The sequence below is a fragment of the Pseudochaenichthys georgianus genome, chromosome 17 (genome assembly GCF_902827115.2).
Source record: "Pseudochaenichthys georgianus chromosome 17, fPseGeo1.2, whole genome shotgun sequence".
Classification (NCBI taxonomy): domain Eukaryota; kingdom Metazoa; phylum Chordata; class Actinopteri; order Perciformes; family Channichthyidae; genus Pseudochaenichthys; species Pseudochaenichthys georgianus.
In genome coordinates this window covers 38784783-38804782 of record NC_047519.1, presented here as the reverse complement: position 1 = coordinate 38804782, position 20000 = coordinate 38784783, and the positions used below count along the sequence as shown (strand labels likewise).

Sequence of the window (20000 nt, the reverse complement as noted above, 5' to 3'; positions counted from 1 at the left end):
TTGTAAAATGCGGTCATATCTCCGGCTAGGAAGGTCGTATCAACGTGCTCCCGTCTCGAGCACCCCGCAGCCCGAGCTACGAGTGAAAGAACTAAAGTTACATGAAACTTCCGTTGGGTTGCTTTAAAGTCAAGCTGCAGTTTCAGATTCACCCTGTCATAGAAACATGTGATGGAGCATCACTAACCTGACCCAGATGGTTTGTTTCACCAAACCATCTAAAGCTCCACTGGAAGCCATTTGGAAAGGGCCGGCACTTTCGGAAGGATTGGATCAATCTGTCTATCACCTTCTATCATGGGCCACTTCTGATTGGTTAACAATGGCTGGTACATGTGGAGCACAGCACTTCTGATTGGTGTGGACGACTGACACACAAGAAGAACAAAACTCTTTTTTATTTTTTTAACTAAAATAAATCGCAGGATTTGCGATTTGATAATTGCATCATTTAAAATCGCGATTTCGATTTAAAATCGATTGATCGTTCAGCCCTAATTACAAATGAAATGTATGCATTTAAGTCCTGAATTTACAGTGAAAAACACTTTGAAACTAAGTGTATTTTATGGCAATGGTCGCATTATTGCATTCTATGTTTTAGTGAGTTTTTGTGTCTAAAATGTTATGAGGTTTGGTAGTATAGAAAATGCATTATAACTTAAAATGCATTGTGTTTTTCAAACTAAAATCTATAGTAAAGTTACTACTAGATACAGCTGTCAGATAAATGCAGAAAAAGTACAATATATATCTATAAAATCAAGAAAAATGTAAACTATAAGGACCTCCAAAACAGTATATGGAATTTATAACTTACTATAAACCACTCACACGTAATATTTAGGATGTTTTCATTACATAACGTGTGCATGACTATAATAAAATGCAATATTAGTTTAAGGCATTAGAAATAGAAAGGTTTAGTCTGTCGTTGATTGTGCTCAGTATTTAGCTACAGTCTTTCACTGGGAGACTCTACCATTTAATGAAAAACATCCCAAAAATAAGGATATCTCGAGGTAATATTAATATTTAACTCTAATATGACACTGACAAATGTTACAAAAGCATTGCAATATCTAGGTGTGCTTCGTTGTATCACTCAGTTTAAAGTGTTAGCCTGGAGCGTTGATCCGCGACGAACAGAAGAGTCATTTTGGTGTTGTTGTGTTTTTCGTGACTGAAAAGCTAATTTAGCAAATGTGCTTATGGTCTTTTAACTTGGTTTATTTCTCGACTGCAACTCGTTAAGTCCCAACGCCAGCAGGCAATTCTGCTTAATAACATCATTCTCTGAAATGAAGGCAATTTCACAACGTCCAACTGTTTCCTCTTTATCTTTCTCTGTGTGCCTCGCTGTCTGCCTGTCAGCTCGAGCCTCGCGCTGCCAAAACCCAAACAATCCCTGCTGGGCTTTCTGTATGTGCGTCTGAATACGGCTAGTTAATTAATGTCACATGTTTTTTGGGGGAACAGGAGAAGGGAATGCATAGTCAGGCCGGCCTCTCGGTGGAAGCTGATGAACTTGTCGAGGGTCTACCGCATGTCAAAGTGCAGTGGAAGTGACACGGTGTTTATTGCTTTGCCCCTAACTCACTTTACAGAGGTGAGGATTGAGTGTCGCTTGACAGACAAAGGGCCTTTTCCCTCCCAAATCTCCCAGGTACGCACGGAGAAGTCTCTCTGAACTCAGACTCAGATACGCCCTTTTGTTTTTGTTTGAGTCTAGAGTTACTGAGACAGACTCTGGAGGTAGTAACGCATTTTATTTGCAGGTTTTTACTACATTTTGTGTGTAAATAGTCAAACGAAGCAGCTGTTGTTTGTCTTTAAATACATATCCACAGCACAAGCTTTAGTTTTCTTTCTTTCTTTCTTTCGGTGCATTAATGCAGATTTACCAGATTGTAGTTTGCGAGTTGTTTGAACCCTAACCCTCAATGCTTTTATTATTTTTGTAAAGCACTTTCAATTAACTTGTGTTGAAATGTGCTATATAAATACACGTTGCTTGCTTTGAATAAACCAACAAAGAAGAGCCGCCTTAACACTTCCTGTTTGCAGCTACTTTAACATGTGATGATAGCATAACTTAATATAAAAACTTGAAACTGTTCAATGCGTCACTGCGGGTCAAATAACATGAAAATAAGTAAAACAGTGGCTCAAGAAGTCACATTATATTTAACAGATTACATTTTTCATATTGTTGTATTAGTGCAGACTTGAAACCTTTATTCGACTTGGAGAATTAACAATAAACACACATTAATACCATTTATACCATTTATGCTTACGTTTTTCACAAGCAGTTAGATAAACCAACGAAGAAGAGTTGTCTTCCTGTAACGGTTTTACCATGTGATCAAAGCAAAACATTCAAAAAGAAACTTCACACTATAAATTATTCGATTGTTTTCTTATTTCACTGGCCTAATAACGACAAAAATAAAAGTGACGTGTGTATATAGCAGATAAATAAGAGAGAAGTAATGGATTCAAAACAACATAACACATCGTAGTTACGTTGAAGATGTTTGTGATGATATGATAACAGTTCAGGAGTGGAGGTTATTTAAGGGTATGGTATGTGTTTGTGTTTGTTTGCATAAGACACAGTAATATGTGTATGTGTTTAGTCCGTGTGGGTATGAGAAGACCGCAGTCAGATCCCCTTATTGTCCATAAAACACACAAAGTTGCAACACTTTGAACGTCAGGGAAAGGTCCCCACTTCTCAAAAATGACTTTGACTTTCGTTCTTTTCAACTCTTCCCGTAATAAACCCCATTGAAATTCAACCAAATCGCATTTCATCCTTCAAACTCCCTACAAACGGTGTTCTCCTTCCTCCTCTGTCAGATTAAGGCTCGCCTAAATGAGAACAAATGTCACCTCCTCCTCGTCTGCATTTTAATTTCCCAGCAGGATTGTGCAGCCGTGGCTTTGTGTCTGCGCGGCGGAGGTGAAGGATGAGGACATTTATACTTTGGCTGATTGGCCCAATTTATTTTTTTGGGGAACTGGAAGGAGTTTCTGTGGCTCTGTTTGTGTATAATCTCACTCGTCTTTAAATGGAGTTGCTTGGAAGTGTCCTTTAGATGCTGGGTTAACCAAATTTGGTTTTGATGTATTTGTTTTGGTTGCTTTTGACAGTCATGGCCATGGAATTAAATGTGTGTGGGTGGATTGGTGGCACAAGTAGACATTATAATTTCTGAGTATACATGTGTGTTGTGAGTGTGTGTTTTTTATGTATTTGAGAAAATGGTATATACTTTCTGCAAACACAAATGGGTGTGTGTGTGTTCTTGTTTTTATATCGTTGTGGGGACCACTATTTTGTTGTTCAAAGTGAGGACTTCTATATGTATACATATAAACTGTGGAACGACCTGCCCTTGCTCATCAGACAGGCTCCCACACTGACTGTTTTTAAATCCCGTCTGAAAACCCACCTCTTCTCCTTGGCATTCAGAAACAAGTAGAGTGTTGCTTTTATTTGCTTTCAGTGGTCTATTGTTTTTATTATATTCCTGTTATTTATTTTTAATTATTACATTTATTCTGGTTGTTTTGTGTTTGTATCTTGTATTTTAAATGTATTCATATTATGTTGTGTGAGCTTATCTCTCTGTACAGCACTTTGGTCTGAAGGTTTTTAAAGTGCTATATAAATAAAGTTGGATTGGATACATGTATATTTTTAAAGGGCTCTTTTTTACGGGTTAATATTTGGTTTATGGGTTGAATATAGGTAGCCCAAGAACTGGGTTACGGGGAAGACCCAGTGGGAGTGCAAAATTCAGGACAGAAAATCTGACTTCTTGCACGTCTCGGTGGGAGTGACGACCCTGAAATTACATTTATATCTCACCAATTTGCAAAAAAAAGTTAAATGGAAATGTAATGGTGCCAAGGCAATCATTTTCAGTTGAATTGATTTGTAATGAACATAATCAGAACAGGTTGTAAATTCATGTAAACAGTCACGAAATGTTGATACAGAACAAATGACTAAAGTGTTTACAGACAAACTATTTGTTTTTGCCCTTTGCAATGCAACATTTTTTTTCTTGTTGCAGCTAAAACATGAGAAAACTTTATTTATAATTTTGTACACACTCACAGCTGTTAAAGATACAGAAGTCTTTGTTACATATTGAGGCACAGGACATTTTAGGTCATCAACACTCAACAAAGCTACAATCTGTTCCTAAACCTTTTGCAAACTGATTTGTTTCCAAACTTAATAACACACAGGAAACTGACTCTGGTCCTGAGTGTCAAAATCCAACTTTCATCACATTTCCCCCCCTCAAAGAAGAACTAGCAGACTCTTGCAATAATCTGCAGAGCCATTACAATGTAACTGGGAAAACAAACATAAATAAACATAAACTAAAATCCAAGGAAACCAAGTTGCACAAGCCCAGCAGGAATAGCCTTTTCACAATCATTGTGTAAATAAGCCTCTGGACAGTTCTTCAAGCCTTTACAGTTGCATTTATTTGTGCAAAGAAGCACCTTGTATTTGTTTGTACCTGTAATCAAAAAGAGGAACGTTTTTGGCTTATCTACTGTATATTAAACTTCCTAGTAAATGTCACCTTCAACCACAATATCTGACCCCTTCATGTCCTTGTGTTCAAGCTCAATCCCACCAATATATCCTATACAACGTTAAAAAGGCAGTTCAATTGCATAAAATAGAAAATGAATATCACCCAGTAGCATCCAGAGGACCTTACACTGTGAGTGAAGGAGAGAAGTACAAAATGGTTTCTTTATGAGGGAGTAGTACAAATATGTATGTGTGTGAGCAGGAAACTGACTGGGAAAATGATCTGTGTAATCCGGTGTGAGTAAAACAGCGAGCAGGAGATGATGTAGATTTTTTGGTTAACACGGGGGAGGTGAGAAACCGGGAGGGATGGACTGATGGATGGATGTGTGTGTAATAGCTGGCAGGTGGTAGCGTAGTGTGTTCTCTGCTCACACACTCGGATGCAACACACACACACACACACACACACACACACACACACACACACACACACACACACACACACACACACACACACACACACACACACACACACACACACACACACACACACACACACACACACACACACACACACACACACACACACACACACGTGCCATCTGCAGCCTTCAAGCTGAGCTCAGAACGACTGGTTCGACTGAACACTAAAACACAGAAACCGCTCATGTTTTACAAAATCCCAACATCGTAGCCTACAGCTTTCCTGGGAGTGTGTGTGTGTGTCCTTGTATTCCTCACATTGTGGGGACATACATCTGGTTGCACACTGATAATGTGGGGACTTACCTCCCTGTTGGAAACAAATAGCTGGTCCTGAACAAGGACACCGTTCATTTTAAGGGTACAGATGTTTGGTATTTTAGTAAAGGATGGGGTTAGACATGTAGTAGTTATGGGAAAAGGGAATTCATTTAATTCAGCTTAATGTCTTCCTGTGTGATAAAAAAAGGTGAGGGTGTGTCTACTTCTTTCTAAGACAACTGTGGCTGTGAAATAGTGCAATTGTTTTTTAATCAGAAAGTTGTGGGTTCAATCCCAAACAACATTTCTGTAGATCCTTGGGCAAGATACCTAACCACACGTTGCTCTCGATGGCATGGCCAATGGTGTGTGAGTGTGTGTTGTGTGTGTGGATGAGTGAATAATGACTTGTATATGTAAAGCAGTTTGAGGAGTTGTAAAGCCTTGATGGAGAACTATATAAATGCAGGCCATTTACTATTCCTAGAGGATAAATCCAAGCGCAGCATTTTTCTGAAAAAGGGTAGTTCATAGCTTTTAAAACTTTTAAAACGTTCATATACTAGATGGTGTTGACCCCAATGATCCTGTCCTTTAACTTTCAAGATGTCTACCCAGTAGTTTTGGAGCACAAATGGATTGATTCAAAAGTCCCTGTCTGATTGTAAGGGATCCAAAGCAAGAATCCTTGATGATGTTAATGTTCGTTCACATGCTCTTTGATTCATATTAAGCTTGGCCATACCTGGATATGATTCATAAAGCAATAAAGCTGCTTCGGGGATATTAAGATCTTAAGAAACATTGAAAAAGCACATTATTTCTGTCATCGTAACAAGTGTTAAACGCTTCATCATTCACTTCACAAGTGTGAAAACTATGTGCTGCTTTTTGGTGTAAAAGCTTTTATCAGTTAGCATCTTAAATGACTAATAACAGGAAACAGGAAGTAACAAGATAACATCAAACTGAAACTGCTATTGACATGTTTTTTGATCGTTTTCTTTTTCCCTTTTTCCGGAAGGTAAGACAACGTGACCTTACACTGAATACATGTTATAACCTAAGACAGAACTCAAGATATGTATTCTACAAACGCTAGCTTCAGGTTTCTACGTCAGACTCTCAGAATCAATAAAAAAGAGCTTTATCTGAAGTCCACCCACATGCAATCTCTGGCAACATCGCCCTTGCTGTCATCAACAAGTGCACCAAGTTAACACCTTCAATCTATTCTAAGTAAAAGAGGAAACAACAACAAGTGGAAGTGCATGAGGCCTGTAGAGAGGGGAAAGCTGGCCTGTGAGAAAGACTCGATGCTTACCTCCTGGAAACATGGTTTACGGAGGACTTACAGTTGTTGGAAGAACCTTGAAAGTCTGGAGAGGAAGTTGGAGAGCAGACGGTGTTTGTACAGACGGGTCCAGATGAAAAGGGAAAGAGACGTGGAGTACATGAACGACAGAAGGAAAGGTGTGACTCTGCAGAAACACTGCCCAACTCAAACTTTGCTTTGCAGGAGGTGAATGTAAAACTTTTGCCCCCTTAAATGATACCTTCCAGATGTGTGTGAGGAACGCAACACAACACACACCGCGAGCATGTTAACGAGCCGGAGTGTGTGTGAGCGGAGCAGGGTGGGGGCGCTTAGACTATAGCTCAGTAGCTCGGGAAGGAATGCACGACTGTGTGAAAATTCCCCTTCTCCGTCTGGATATGATTTATTTAAAGAGTCGATCTTCCACATCGCCATTTATGTTAAATTTGGTAACAGCGCCCGTGCCAACCGGTCGCTGCTTCGGTCAGTTTGCTTTGCAGTAACCGTTCTACTTCTAATAAGCCAATACAGAAACAGCTTTTATGCTTTCTTGAAGTGTTAGTAGTAGTTTCTGGGTTCAGACGTTGGGGAAACTGAAAACTACAGTATTTAACTGCTATTAAGAAAACAAGGTCCACTTACTCACATGTTCTGGAGTGTTTTCGTTTTAGTATTCATCAACACATTTCTAGTTGCAATGGAACTGAAGCTTTCTTTGTGGATATTGAACATACACTATATCAATTCATATATCTGATAAAGGATGTATTCTTTGCCTCTCCTATAATGTTCAAAAAGCTCTTTATTCTTCTCTTACTGCCTGGACTGCAGCACCTCTTTTCACCCTCTGTCTGAAACCAGAGCCCAGTCTGCTCTGATTGGTTAGCTCGTTCGTGCGTGAGTTGACGGTATATTGGTGCTCTTTGGAGATATTCTAGTGAGGGGATAAAACTATAATTGAAACTAAGCTCCAAATATCCCCTCCATCTCCGGTGGAATTTGCACCTTTGGGTTAAAACATGATTAGATCTTATGTTCGAGGGAACTTTCCTCCGTAATAACACGCTTGTTTCAAGAAATGCATGAGATACATTTCATGATTTGGCGTTTTTTTTTTGGTGCCCCTTAGTGGTATAAAGTTTCTAAATGCACATGTTTCCCTTCCAGTTGCAAAAACACTTCAAGATACAGCAATTATTTCACACATCTCTTGACCTTCTCCTTGCCCTTCCAGCTACCGGTTACTTATTAAGTTTGACAGCTCCTCCACTTGCGCTCTCCGCTCTGTGTGCGTCACACAGTTAATAGCAGAAATGTGAAAATAAACATCTGCTGTCGGGGGGGCCCCCACATTGTTTTTGCCCTTGAGCAAGGCATTTGCTACGGACAGCTGCATTTTGGAGGACACAGGGAAGCTGGTGTGCTTAATGAGGGGATGGAGCCTGAGAGGCTTTCCTTAACTAGAGTGTGAGGAGACAGAGCCACTTCATTAAACGTCTCTGTAAACACTGCCTGCCTGCGGAGTGGCTGGAGTGACTGAGTGAGTGAGTGTAGCCATCTGCATACACACACACACACACACGCACGCACGCACGCACACACACACACACACACACACTCCTCCTCTCTCTCCCCATGGCTCTGGTTTTGACGCTATGAATAAAAATGCCATCACCTACACATCACTAAGTCTTTACAAATGAGAATGTAAGTCCATTTCTCACCGGGCAATGTAAAGCTTTCTGCGAACACGCGGAGAAGAGAAGTGTGAGACGAAGAAAAACTGATTTTTACACCTGCAGCTCAAATATCTAGATTTACACATCAGAGCGTTGTTGATGCCCTGAGCTGTCAGCGCTGTGTCAACGCTGCACGTCCACATGGGGAATGTAACTAGCGTTTTTCAATTGTTCATGTTTTGTTTCTGTTGTTTGGATAATAGAGCTGTGGCAGCTATATTGCAGTTTATACCAGGATGTTTAGACGCTCAAAGGGAAGGAGAATGTGATGTTATTGATTGATGCAGTTATAATCGTTGTGTGTTTGCCACTTCTCCTGTTTGCTTGAGTGAGATCCAGCTGTATCGGTCAGGTTTCTTTTGGTACATCCAGGTCTCTCTCGCTGGTTTCTAGAGAAAGTACTTTTGCTTACTATGTTATTTGTAACACCTTTGTGGTCTTCTTGAGGCAACAACGGTCAACAATCATCCATCACCAATATAAGTTGTTTCCACTGTCACTATAATGCTCCAGATGGAACAGCGTAGGCCAGACGGTGCCACAAAAATTACAGTTTTATAAGGTTTCACTAACACTTATGTTATGTTAAAGGTCCCGTGTCATGGCCATTCCCACTGATCATAGTTCCATAGTTGAGGTCGACTAGAATAGATTTAAATTGTTCAATGTTCCAAACTCACATTGGTTTCTCACAGCATCTCTGTATAGTCTGTGTAGTCACTCTCTGTCCTACACGGCTTGTTGGAGCTCCGCCCCCTCCCTGTGAGCCCAGTGTGCTCTGATTGGTCGGGACGTTGTGAGGCTCGTTGCTGCGAGGAGTGGACAGGTTTCCAGGTCGGCGATACAGCGAGAACAAGCGAAACTCATCCTGAGCACACACACACTCACAGCCGAAGTCAAAACAATAAGTGTGGCTTGATATTGAGAAAGAAGAAGGTTCTCCACGATCCCAACTCGTCTACTACCAGCGTTCAGGGAGCTCTATGCAAGTCAATGGGACTCCCTGTTAGATAGCCAATGGATCCTGGTGTGGGAGGGGCTCCGCGGATTGGTCCATTTGGGCCAATCCGGTCATTTGTTGTTGATCTGGGTTATCACACGTCACAGAACCCGGAAGCAAGCAATGGAAAAAGAGAAATGTCCACCGAGGCGTTCTGGGGCAGCAGACAGGTCCGCTCTGTGTTAGAGCTCTACTCGCTACAGGGTGCACTTTGAGGGTTTGTGACTGCAGACCGTTCACATGCAGAACCTTCATAGCAACAAGGGGACGGGTGATAACCGGAACAGCGTGACATGGGACCTTTAAGATGCGAAAAATATCATGGTTTTGGTTCAAATAAGTAGGTGTAGCAGGCTCCTTCTGACCCATATCTATGAGGATGATAATGGCCATTAAATAGGTTGCTTGAATCATATGAAGCCGGTGAATAACTAATGGCACTCTTCATTTAATCAGGTTGATATTGAAACTCAAAACATCTAAATCCAACGAATTCTTCCAGACAAAATGGTGTTGTGACACTTTTCTACATCTGCTGAAGAAGAACAAATCAAGAATCATCAATGTACGAAATGTAAATAGTCAGAGAGATATTTGTTCTTGTGGTTTCCTGTCTGCTGTCGACCTGTTATCCATGTGTCCGTCGTTTACAAAGGTAGACACCGGTACATCAAGATGTCTTTGCCAGATTCCAGGGAGAGAAACACAGTTCCCACGTCAAACTCTCGTTCAAAGGCTCTTTGAAAAACTGGCACCGAACAAGCTTTCCTGTCTGCTCGCTAATGCTGCGAGACGTGAGGAAAATCTTCAGTCGACAGCTGGATTCCTGCAGTCTCAGACACGCCGAGGACGCTTCTCACCGTGTCAGAACATTACAGGTGTTTTCTTCTTCTCTTGTTCAGCTGTAGGAAAAGTGTTTAACTCGGCACGGTTATTTGTCTGGCTGCGTCAGGAGGTCTGTTTTCTTGGAGGGAAGGGTTTCATTGGACATGCATTCCTCACATTCCTACCTGAGAGCTTTTACTGCTGATCAGCAAGACGCCGCGCTGGAGGAATACGGTGATACTCCACCGTGCTAACGTGGAAAAAAACCTTCTGTTTTCTTGTCAGAGAGGTTAAAGGTCAGTTTAAACACAGACACCCCAAAGCTGGAATGGATTTTCCGTCTTCTGCATGGACACCAGAAGCTAATATGGGCACTCAGTTCAGGTTCTGGGTTATTTTACTTTACCCTCTTCAGCTTTCGATACCTTCGAGGCAGAGTTGTTTCCACAGCTGGCTGCAAGAGGAAGAAGCTTGTTATGTCACACATAATACGCTCTATTTGCACTAGGAAAGTAGTGATTCTGAGGCTGTATGGCAATAATGAAAGATGAATGTGTGAGCAAAATGAGGGGTAGAACATTTTATATATGCCGACTAAACGCCGAAAACCAGCCATTTAAAGACTTTAATGTTATGCTGATTTTGTGGGAGAGTAAGTGCACAGGGATTTTAGCCTTTGCAGATAATTTCCATGCACAAAGACCTCAGCATGCTAGGGCCCCTTTAAGATGGTGCTGGATGTTCCAAATACAGTAAAGTCTTCTACTCTGAGGGTCAATCTGTGTGTCAGTCGGGTCTGATGGTCAGCACAGATCTCATACGTGTGACCTGGTACGCACAGTCCTGAACAAAGTCTGTCATGTGAAGGGTAAACAGAAAAGCAACAAGTATACAAATAAGTCGTCGAATGGAGAGAGCTAAGCAAACAATGAGATGCACCTGTAAATGTTTCAGTCACCGTTTTACAAGTTTAGTTATATTCATCGTATTTTCCTTTTAGCCCAAACTCGAGGCCAAGATTCCACATGTTTTGCGAGACAAATCTGAGGGTTGTTACAAAGATACAAAGATATGAAAGGCACGGCAAGGCACGGCAAGGCAAGGCAAGGCAAGGCAAGGCAAGGCAAGGCAAGGCAAGGCAAGGAAGGCAAGGCAAGGCAAGGCAAGGCAAGGCAAGGAAGGCAAGGCAAGGCAAGGCAAGGCAAGGCAAGGCAAGGCAAGGCAAGGCAAGGCAAGGCTATATAGCACTTTTCAACACAAGGCAATTCAAAGTGCTTTACAAAAAATGAAAGACATTCAGAAAATGGCATTTAAAATCAGTCAAGACCAAATGTATGCATTGATTGACAAACCAGTCTAATCTCAAGCTCCATTGTGTTGCTTATCGATAGTTCAACTGTGTTTTCAAGGCTAAGAATAAAGATTGAATCTCATCCAATGTTAACATATCAAAGGAAACATCAGTCTTTGGTTGATCTGCTTCACGGCTCATAGATATACTGTGTGCAACCTGTGCTCAAGGAGGTGTTGGAAGGTCAAACCCTTGGAAACCATTGGTTAATATGAAGTCTTAAGAGACGCTCTGCGACCTAGCTGTTTGCTAAGGCCCGGTCACGTTTCAGGAACAGTCTGTAGAACCTCCATTAGTCATGGATTCTCCTTACATCTCAGCGCGTGAGTCCTTGACAGTCTTTGATTCAATCCGCTGAGCAGCAGAGAGATGTTTACCAAGAAACACACATACAATACTTATGAAGACATCAACACACACTCTCAAGTCGGTTGCACACTTAGAAATGCACTCAGACGTATGTGAACACAAACTCATCAAGTATGCAAAGTGGAAAACACCATGCACTTTGATACAGAATAGTGAGCACACACACTTGAGATGTGGGATCCTCGCAGCCTCGCTCAATACTGCCATCTTCATATTTCTGTTAGCGCCGCCTCGTTATCTCTCTCTCCTGTTCTCACTCCTGGAAAGAGCAGCCGCTTTCAGATATCTGTGATGCTCTTCTTATGTCCCACTTATTGTTGAGCCAGAGCTTTGTTATCGGAGCAACAGGGCAATACTTCATTCGAGATTCAAAGGTTCAAAGGCTTCATTGTCAGATTTACAATAGCTACAGCATAGCTTTGGCAATGCAGCACACACTAACCTCAAATAAGACATCGTGCAAGAGAAGGCTCACAATGTGCAGGTACATGCAGAAATAAGTCAACAATATTGATGTAAAATAGAATATATAACAGAATGTAAAATCATATACTGCACAAGGGGAATAACATGATGCTTATAAGATGAAAGCCAGTGGATTAAAGGTGGGGTAGGTAAGTTTGAGAAACCGGCTCGAGATCGCTAGAATTTGAAAATACACAACCGGAGAAAATCTGCCACTTCCTCACAGAGCCCCTCCTCCAACACACACGAACGCGCACATGACCAATGAGGGCACGAGATAAGTTTGTGCCCCGATGGAAGGCTGACAGGCAGGTAGGCCATCCAATCCGATTGGTTGTACTTTTTACAGTATCACGGCTTCTACAGATGACATCTTTTTATGGATTTTTTGTCAAAGCACTTCAGATATTCATTGCTGTCGGGATGTTAAGAGCATTCCATGGAATATAACAAAAAGTGTATCTCGAGCCGGTTTCTGAAACTTACCTACCCCCCCTTTAAGCTGAGAAATATGCGCTCATTTGTGAACAAAAATATGAATTCTCTCTGAATGCGTTTTGAAGACGCCTGTTTCTTACACTCTGATCTTGATCTCTGAGATGAAATGGACCTCACACCACGCTACCCTACATCTGTGACTATAAATATTGATCTTTTTACCAAGCAGAGGAAGCGAGATGAGCAGATGTTGCCGTTCCCCCATCATACATTAAATAATTCACCGTACAGCTGCTGCATCTGTCCATCTCCCTTCACCGTTAAATGCCCCATTTTACTGCTGCGTCACGAGACATGTCCGGTCCACGGTGACGATACAGGAACGACTGGTTTTGTAATTATCATCATTATTATTGATGCGCCTCCAAAGTGCAGCTGCTGTATTTAAACAATTTGCTTCAATGTGAAATGCTCAGCTTTGCTCGGCTCTGGTTATTTCGGGTGCATCGACTAACCGAGCGAGAAGACAAAACATTGAGGAAGCCACTGTCCAAAACATGTCGAGAAAAACACGTAACTTCAGTTGTGGATTCACAGTTTGGGTGTAGCTTCGCTGGCAGTTTGTTACACATTGTGTGAAGTAGTTGTGGTAAAATCTCTCTCTGCACGTATACCGTTTTTAATTTGCTTTTTTAAAACAAGATAACACTTACAAGTCAAAGTGCTTCCATAAAGTTCAGGGATTATTACACTTCCCACAATGCATCTTGATAGTATCTTTTAATAGGCTCTCCATGCGTCCAGTTTGTAGCACCGACTTTCCTGTTAAACATTTGCAGTAAATCGACTTTCTGGTGTAAAGTCAGTGGAATGTCTCTATAAAGATTGCACAGATTTTGAACGGATAAATTAGACACACTAATTACTCGTGCATGTGCTTCACAGCTGGGTGCATTCAAGCAAAGACACACATGAGGAACACACACTGGGGCCAAAGGATCCACTGGGGCTCACTAACGTCTGCAAAAAAAAGATAATTATGAAGTGAATGAAATAAAATCTGAGGTCCCAGGCTCCTCCAGCAGGGCAACACAATAAGACGGATAAAAGAGTGCAAGGAGAGTCGATATACAAGTAATTGGAATATGATGTATTAGATAAATAGTTGCAAACAGATGAATGTTATGGATGTTCTTTCAAAAGTTCAGGTGTTGAACAGTCGTGTCTATGTTTTATTGCAGCACTCTTAACTTATATCCCCTCTTCTCTCCTTCAGGTATGACTTTGTGGAGGTCTACAACGGCGGGGACGAGCTTTCCCCCATGTTGGGAAAGTTCTGCGGGAAGATCGCTCCGTCTCCGATCATCTCCAGCGGCAGCCAGCTGCTCATCAAGTTCGTCTCCGACTACGAGACGCACGGAGCGGGATTCTCCGTTCGCTACGAGGTCTTCAAGACAGGTAGGGTGTCATAGCGTAAACTGCTGATATTGCCTCGCTGCAGCTGCTTTGAACACTCCGCTAGATGTGATGAATCGCCTCATGGAAAGCAGCCCATTTAAATTCAATTGTAGTTTAGCCAGGGCTCCACAGGTTCGTTCCGCAGCGTTCGGATCGATGGCATGCATCACCCTGCGACGTGCTGAGAGAAAAATAATCAGCAGTTAATATTCTTTTTACATATTTCAGAAGGCAGGCATGCTGCTAAAGAGCAACATGGGATGATAACCAACACAACAGACACTTGTGTTGGTATTTAACAATCAGGGACTACAGATGAAAAATAGCCTCTTGGCTAACGCTGTTAAATAAATGAATAAATAAAAAATGTTCTTATCAATCCAGTGTCATATCTAATAATAATAATAATAGTAATAATAAAAACTTTAGACACCCAAGGACACCTTATAGAACATAGAACAAATACTCATGAGGTAAAACAGAAAAAATACATTGTTTAAAATAACGAAAATACAAAATACTGGGTTTTTTGAAAGGTTTTTGCACCATAAAAGTTCACTTATCACTAACATGGCAATACAAGCTATTGTAGATGCTGTCAACAAACCCCACAGGTTAGTCACACTTATTTTGTAAAGAGCGAAGGCAAATTATATGAAAATGTCAAATTATTCATTATGTGAAACAATATTGTTGTTTTAACCAAGTAATATGACAAAAAAAGCATGGTATGAAATGTCATCACACAGTCTATGATAATCCTACTTATCCTCTATACCACATGTATTGTTCACACAACAAAGTAGGGCTGGTCGTTATGGCAACAATCATAATCTCGATTATTTGGGTCAATAATTGATATCACGATTATTAAAAACGGTTATTAATTTACTTTGAAAACATCAATTTATTGAAAGAAAACGTTGAACAGTACATGTATGTTTTTAACAGTTGATTACTTTGAACTTTAAGCATAATTCAACTGTTAAAAAAAGAAAAAGAAAAAAAAAAGTAAGTAAGTAAATAATCGTTTTCTAACGATTATGTTGTTTTCATAATCGTTGCAAGCCAAAATCGTAATTGCGATTTAAAATACGATTAATTGAGCAGCCCTACAACAAAGCATCTACTTCCTCGTGTTTATTTATCAAAAGAGCATCTTAAAATAGCCTTTGTGGGAATGTAGCTGAGGTTGTCCAAACAGCCTGACCTCTAATCCTGCAATCAGATAAACTCAAAGACCCAGAATGCCGTAGGAGGAACATCGAGTCCCAGCGGAGGCAGGATGTGAGCAGGATAGACGGACATAAACATGGGAAGGAACCTTGCTCCCGTGTCCTACATTTTGTATTTGCTCTTCTCTCTCGGGTCCACTTGATTATCTGCCAAACAGGCAACCCCCTGGGGCCACTTCAGTTCCCACCAATGGGGACCAGAGATAAATCAGATAAAAAGGGGACATGCGATTACGTGAGACTCCTCTCCTTTTTATTGTTTGCACCCCTGAGAGCGATAACTATTCTCAGAATCACTGGATCCAGGAATAACTCTCCCCACATGGACTCGTGTTGAAACATGGAAAATTGATACCCGAGTGCTTTTGTTGTATTTTTAAGAGTAAGGCGGTAATACGAACCTTACTCACACGAGAGCTGCTCATAAGACTACGAAGAAAGGCTTTTCTTCTACAAACACAACTTTCAAATGTAATTTCAGGGTGAAAAGTGGAGCTGTGAGTGACAAGAGGTTATTAGAAAGGGAGTGTAATACATCTTGGAAAGTAGGTCGCAGCCTGAACATTTTCCCGCTGGGATTTTTAAAGATATAGCTTCCACATGTGTGATGAGGTTCGATATCTGATGCAATGATCACATCGGGTTCATTCATTGTATAGAGGGGGTCCGCGGGGTCTTAAAAAGTATTAAAAGTGAATGAATCAATTTAACGAAAATTAAGGCTATTAAAAAGTATCAAACGGCATTTTCCAAGGTATTAAATGTTGTAGCTTGACGTCATCAGAACAGGACATCGCACGCTCACTGCTTGATAGCGCGCGACGGTCCGTTTACGCCGGTTGCTAAGCAACATCGTTATGGGGAAATGCAAGTCTGCGTCCAAATGGTTGGAAGATAAGGAGGAAGGACAATCAATACTGTATATAGTCAATGTGAGGTTAAGTGTGTCGCCAAGGTAACCGGTTAGAACTCGAAGTGGCGATGAGGTCTTAAGATGTATGGGAAGGGTCTTAAAAAAGGTCTGACTTCAGGGTTCCTGCATCTACCCTGATTTATGAAATAGAGAGCTATGATAGTGGTAATAGTTTGTTAGAAAGGGGATGAATCATCAATTTTGATATGTCAAAGTGTCAGTTCTTTAATCTCCTCTAGTGGTATATCAAGAAAATCAAGAATATATCAAAAAATGTGGAAAAAGAGAACAAAGAGTGTCATTTCAGTAATTCGCACCTGCTCTACATCTATAAACGCTCTGGCTTTCTTGTACTTAAGAAGACGTGAGGGATGGACTAATCTAGCGTTGAGTGATTACAGATTGGTTTGAGCAGGATGTCCCATGATGCAATGGTGGCGATTTGCTCCGTCTTAATCAGTTTTCTGCGTTGTTTGGAAGTCAGTTTTTAGTCTTGCCTCGGTGCATACTAAGAGATACTACCAGTACCTGTTGCTGTCCCGCAGTGGACAAAGAAAACAAGGCGAGCCAAGTCAAACATCTTTGGAAAAACATAATCATGGCTTCAATTTTGTTTTTAAAAATACAGGATATTGAAGATGGGAATGAGGTGGGGGGGGGATTGAGACTGGATTTGACTTTTGACCTCCTTTTAACAATTGGCTTAACTCAACTTGATTTGCCTGAAGAAGAAAAGGACTTGAGACTTGGACCGAATGACTAAATTCACATGTCTTCTGCATTGTATAAACGAGGTGTGTGTGTGTGTGTGTGTGTGTGTGTGTGTGTGTGTGTGTGTGTGTGTGTGTGTGTGTGTGTACGCAGCTTCTGTCTCTTCTCGTGTTAAAACAGGCCGACTGTCTTCCTGTTGTTGTTCAGCACGTCCTGCTGCTGTCTGCTCTTCCCCGACTACTGTTGCTAAGAACTCCTGTGTGTGTCTGTTTTGTGCTGTGTCTTTTTTGTGTTGCTACGTCTCTGTGTTTGTGTGTGTGTGTGTGAATGTGCGTAATCATGTCTTTAGTTTATCATCGTCTGCTATTTCCCTTTACTCTGTCTCTCTGTTTTGAAAAGTATTCGTCTACATCTGGCTTAATTTGTTCGTGTGTGTCCATGCATATGTGTGTGCGTGTGTGTAATCATGTGTGTGTAGCAGACAGGTGCGTGGGACCCCAGGCTCATTTAGCTAATGGTCTGTTTGTCCTTGGAGGCAACAGGGTGACCCGCAGATAAGATGGATGCTCTGGCACAGAAGAGGGGTTTCGAAACTAGGACAGCGTGTGTGTTTGTGTGAGGAGTGTGTGTGTGTGTGTGTGTGTGTGTGTGTGTGTGTGTGTGTGTGTAGGAGTGTGTGTGTGTGTGTGTGTGTGTGTGTGTGTGTGTGTGTGTTGGCCTCAATATGGGTCCTCTACCCTCTAACATGTTACAAACAGCACTTGTCCTCGCCACATTTAAAATCCATTAAAGGCAGAGCAGCATATTGAACACACACACACACACACACACACACACACACACACACACACACACACACACACACACACACACACACACACACACACACACACGAACCACAACTTCTCCTTTGTCTCTGCCTAGTTGTTTTATCCTCTGAGTTCAGATTGTTCGAAATGTTAAATATGAGACATTTATAATATATTTCTTTTGTATAAAAAATAGTGCTTTTAAAGATCAAAGGAAGAAAAACACTTCAGATACCAGTTTGGGAACTCGTTTTGTCACCGTGGACAACACAAGATAACCCTCTCTGTTGCACCTCCTCCTCCTCCTCCTCCTCCTCCTCCTCCTCCTCCTCCGCCATCGTGTTGGAGAAACCCTTAAACACCACCACGGCCTTAAAGATAGTAAACCTCCGGCCTAATGAGCGGTGGTCTGTGAAGCTCTGGCACATCCGCCTCTCCTAAACATCAACGTAACCACGACGGTGACTCCGCCCTCTGCCGACCACACGGCACGTATCGTTTGTAAAAGACGAGCATCCTGGATCTACCTTCGCACCAAGTCTCTGGTTCATGGCAGATTTTTAAAACCCAGAACACATGTGTCAGCGGTTCAGTCGACGGGACGATGAATGTTGCTTTGAGCCGCGGCTGATTGAAGGGTCGCTGATAAAAGAGATGAAAGAAAGGAAGACGGATGGACAGAGAGTGAGAGAGGCGAGCGTCTTTGTTTTGATGAAAATACCCACAATAAGAGATATGCTTAAACACACCATATATTCAACGCCTTTGTGCAAACTATGTCCAATGTTGTCAACACATAAATGGTAAATGGACTGTACTTATGTAGCGCTTCATCCAGTCTTTAAGACCCCTCAAAGCGCTTTACATACTCCATGTCGTTCACCCATTCATACTGAGCAGTGTATGTTAGGACATGCACTAACATGCACATGCACACACCGTGCCATCGGGAGCAACTCAATACACATACAGTACCTACAGGGGACAGCAGGTGCTAACGCGCTACGATGACCCGGGACACTCCATTAGCAGAAACCGATGCAAATATAAAAACTGAAATGTAAAAACTGTCACTGCAAACTTCGCTTAAATGTTTTATCGGCTTATTTTAATCGCAGGATTCCTTCCAATATGCTTGCAGATCTACCGGAAGCTAGCGAGCTAAAGTAGCTAAGCTAAAGTCATTTCAAATATTCGGACGAAACACTTCAAATAATGACTCAGGCTATCACTGCCAGGAGAGACAGGCAGCCACCGTTATGATCCCTGAACGCAAACACATGCTCCGGTTCCTGCTGCGTGCGTCACTTTTTATTGACATTTTTTATTGTCACTTTTTTCGTTGTGAGCTTCTTGCAGCGTTATGTATTCGAAGCTTCTCGTTTATGTGAACCATCGCTTTTAGTAACGGTTCACAGAAGTCACGGTTCGGTTCATACCTCGGTTTGGGGGTCACGGCTCGGTACGGTTTCGGTACAACAAGGAAAAGTAAAAAAAAGTCCCAAATACATTTTTTTTTTTGCTGTTATTTATTTGTAACAGTAGTGCAAGTTTTGGTATGAAAATAAGGAACTCTAACATTTGGAATCATTAACTGTACTACACAGTTAAAAACAAACCACAAAGTTATACACACACACACACACACACACACACACACACACACACACACACACACACACACACACACACACACACACACACACACACACACACACACTCAGATGGCCATATTATTTATAATGGCTGATATCAAACAAAAAGGTTCAATAAGCTGTACAACTAAAACGAATGTCTTGAAAATATTTAAATAAATAATAAGAAAGTGTTTCAATCACAATCAATAAAAGGCAATACAGAACTGTATAACATCTCCTGATGTCAAAATATAAAACAAATACAATCTGTACCTTTAGGAGAATGTCTAACATGTGTAATTAACTTGAGTGTGTGAGGCCATGATGCCTAAATAAAGGTACTCAAGCTTTACGCTGGGGACTGAGACTGACTCGGAGGTGATTGAGCATGTTTGACGTGTTCTCATTAGCATACCGC

General features: G+C 41.4%; 1 protein-coding gene across 1 annotated transcript in view; it reads left to right on the top strand.

The window, feature by feature from the left end:
* The window catches only part of LOC117462924 (neuropilin-1a-like), a 101783-nt gene that overhangs the window by 19036 nt on the left and 62747 nt on the right, over window positions 1–20000 (top strand). Inside the window, exon 3 of the mRNA XM_034105292.2 lies at window positions 14096–14277. Within this exon, the coding sequence (XP_033961183.1) occupies window positions 14096–14277 (182 nt within the window). The remainder of the gene's footprint in view (window positions 1–14095; window positions 14278–20000) is intronic.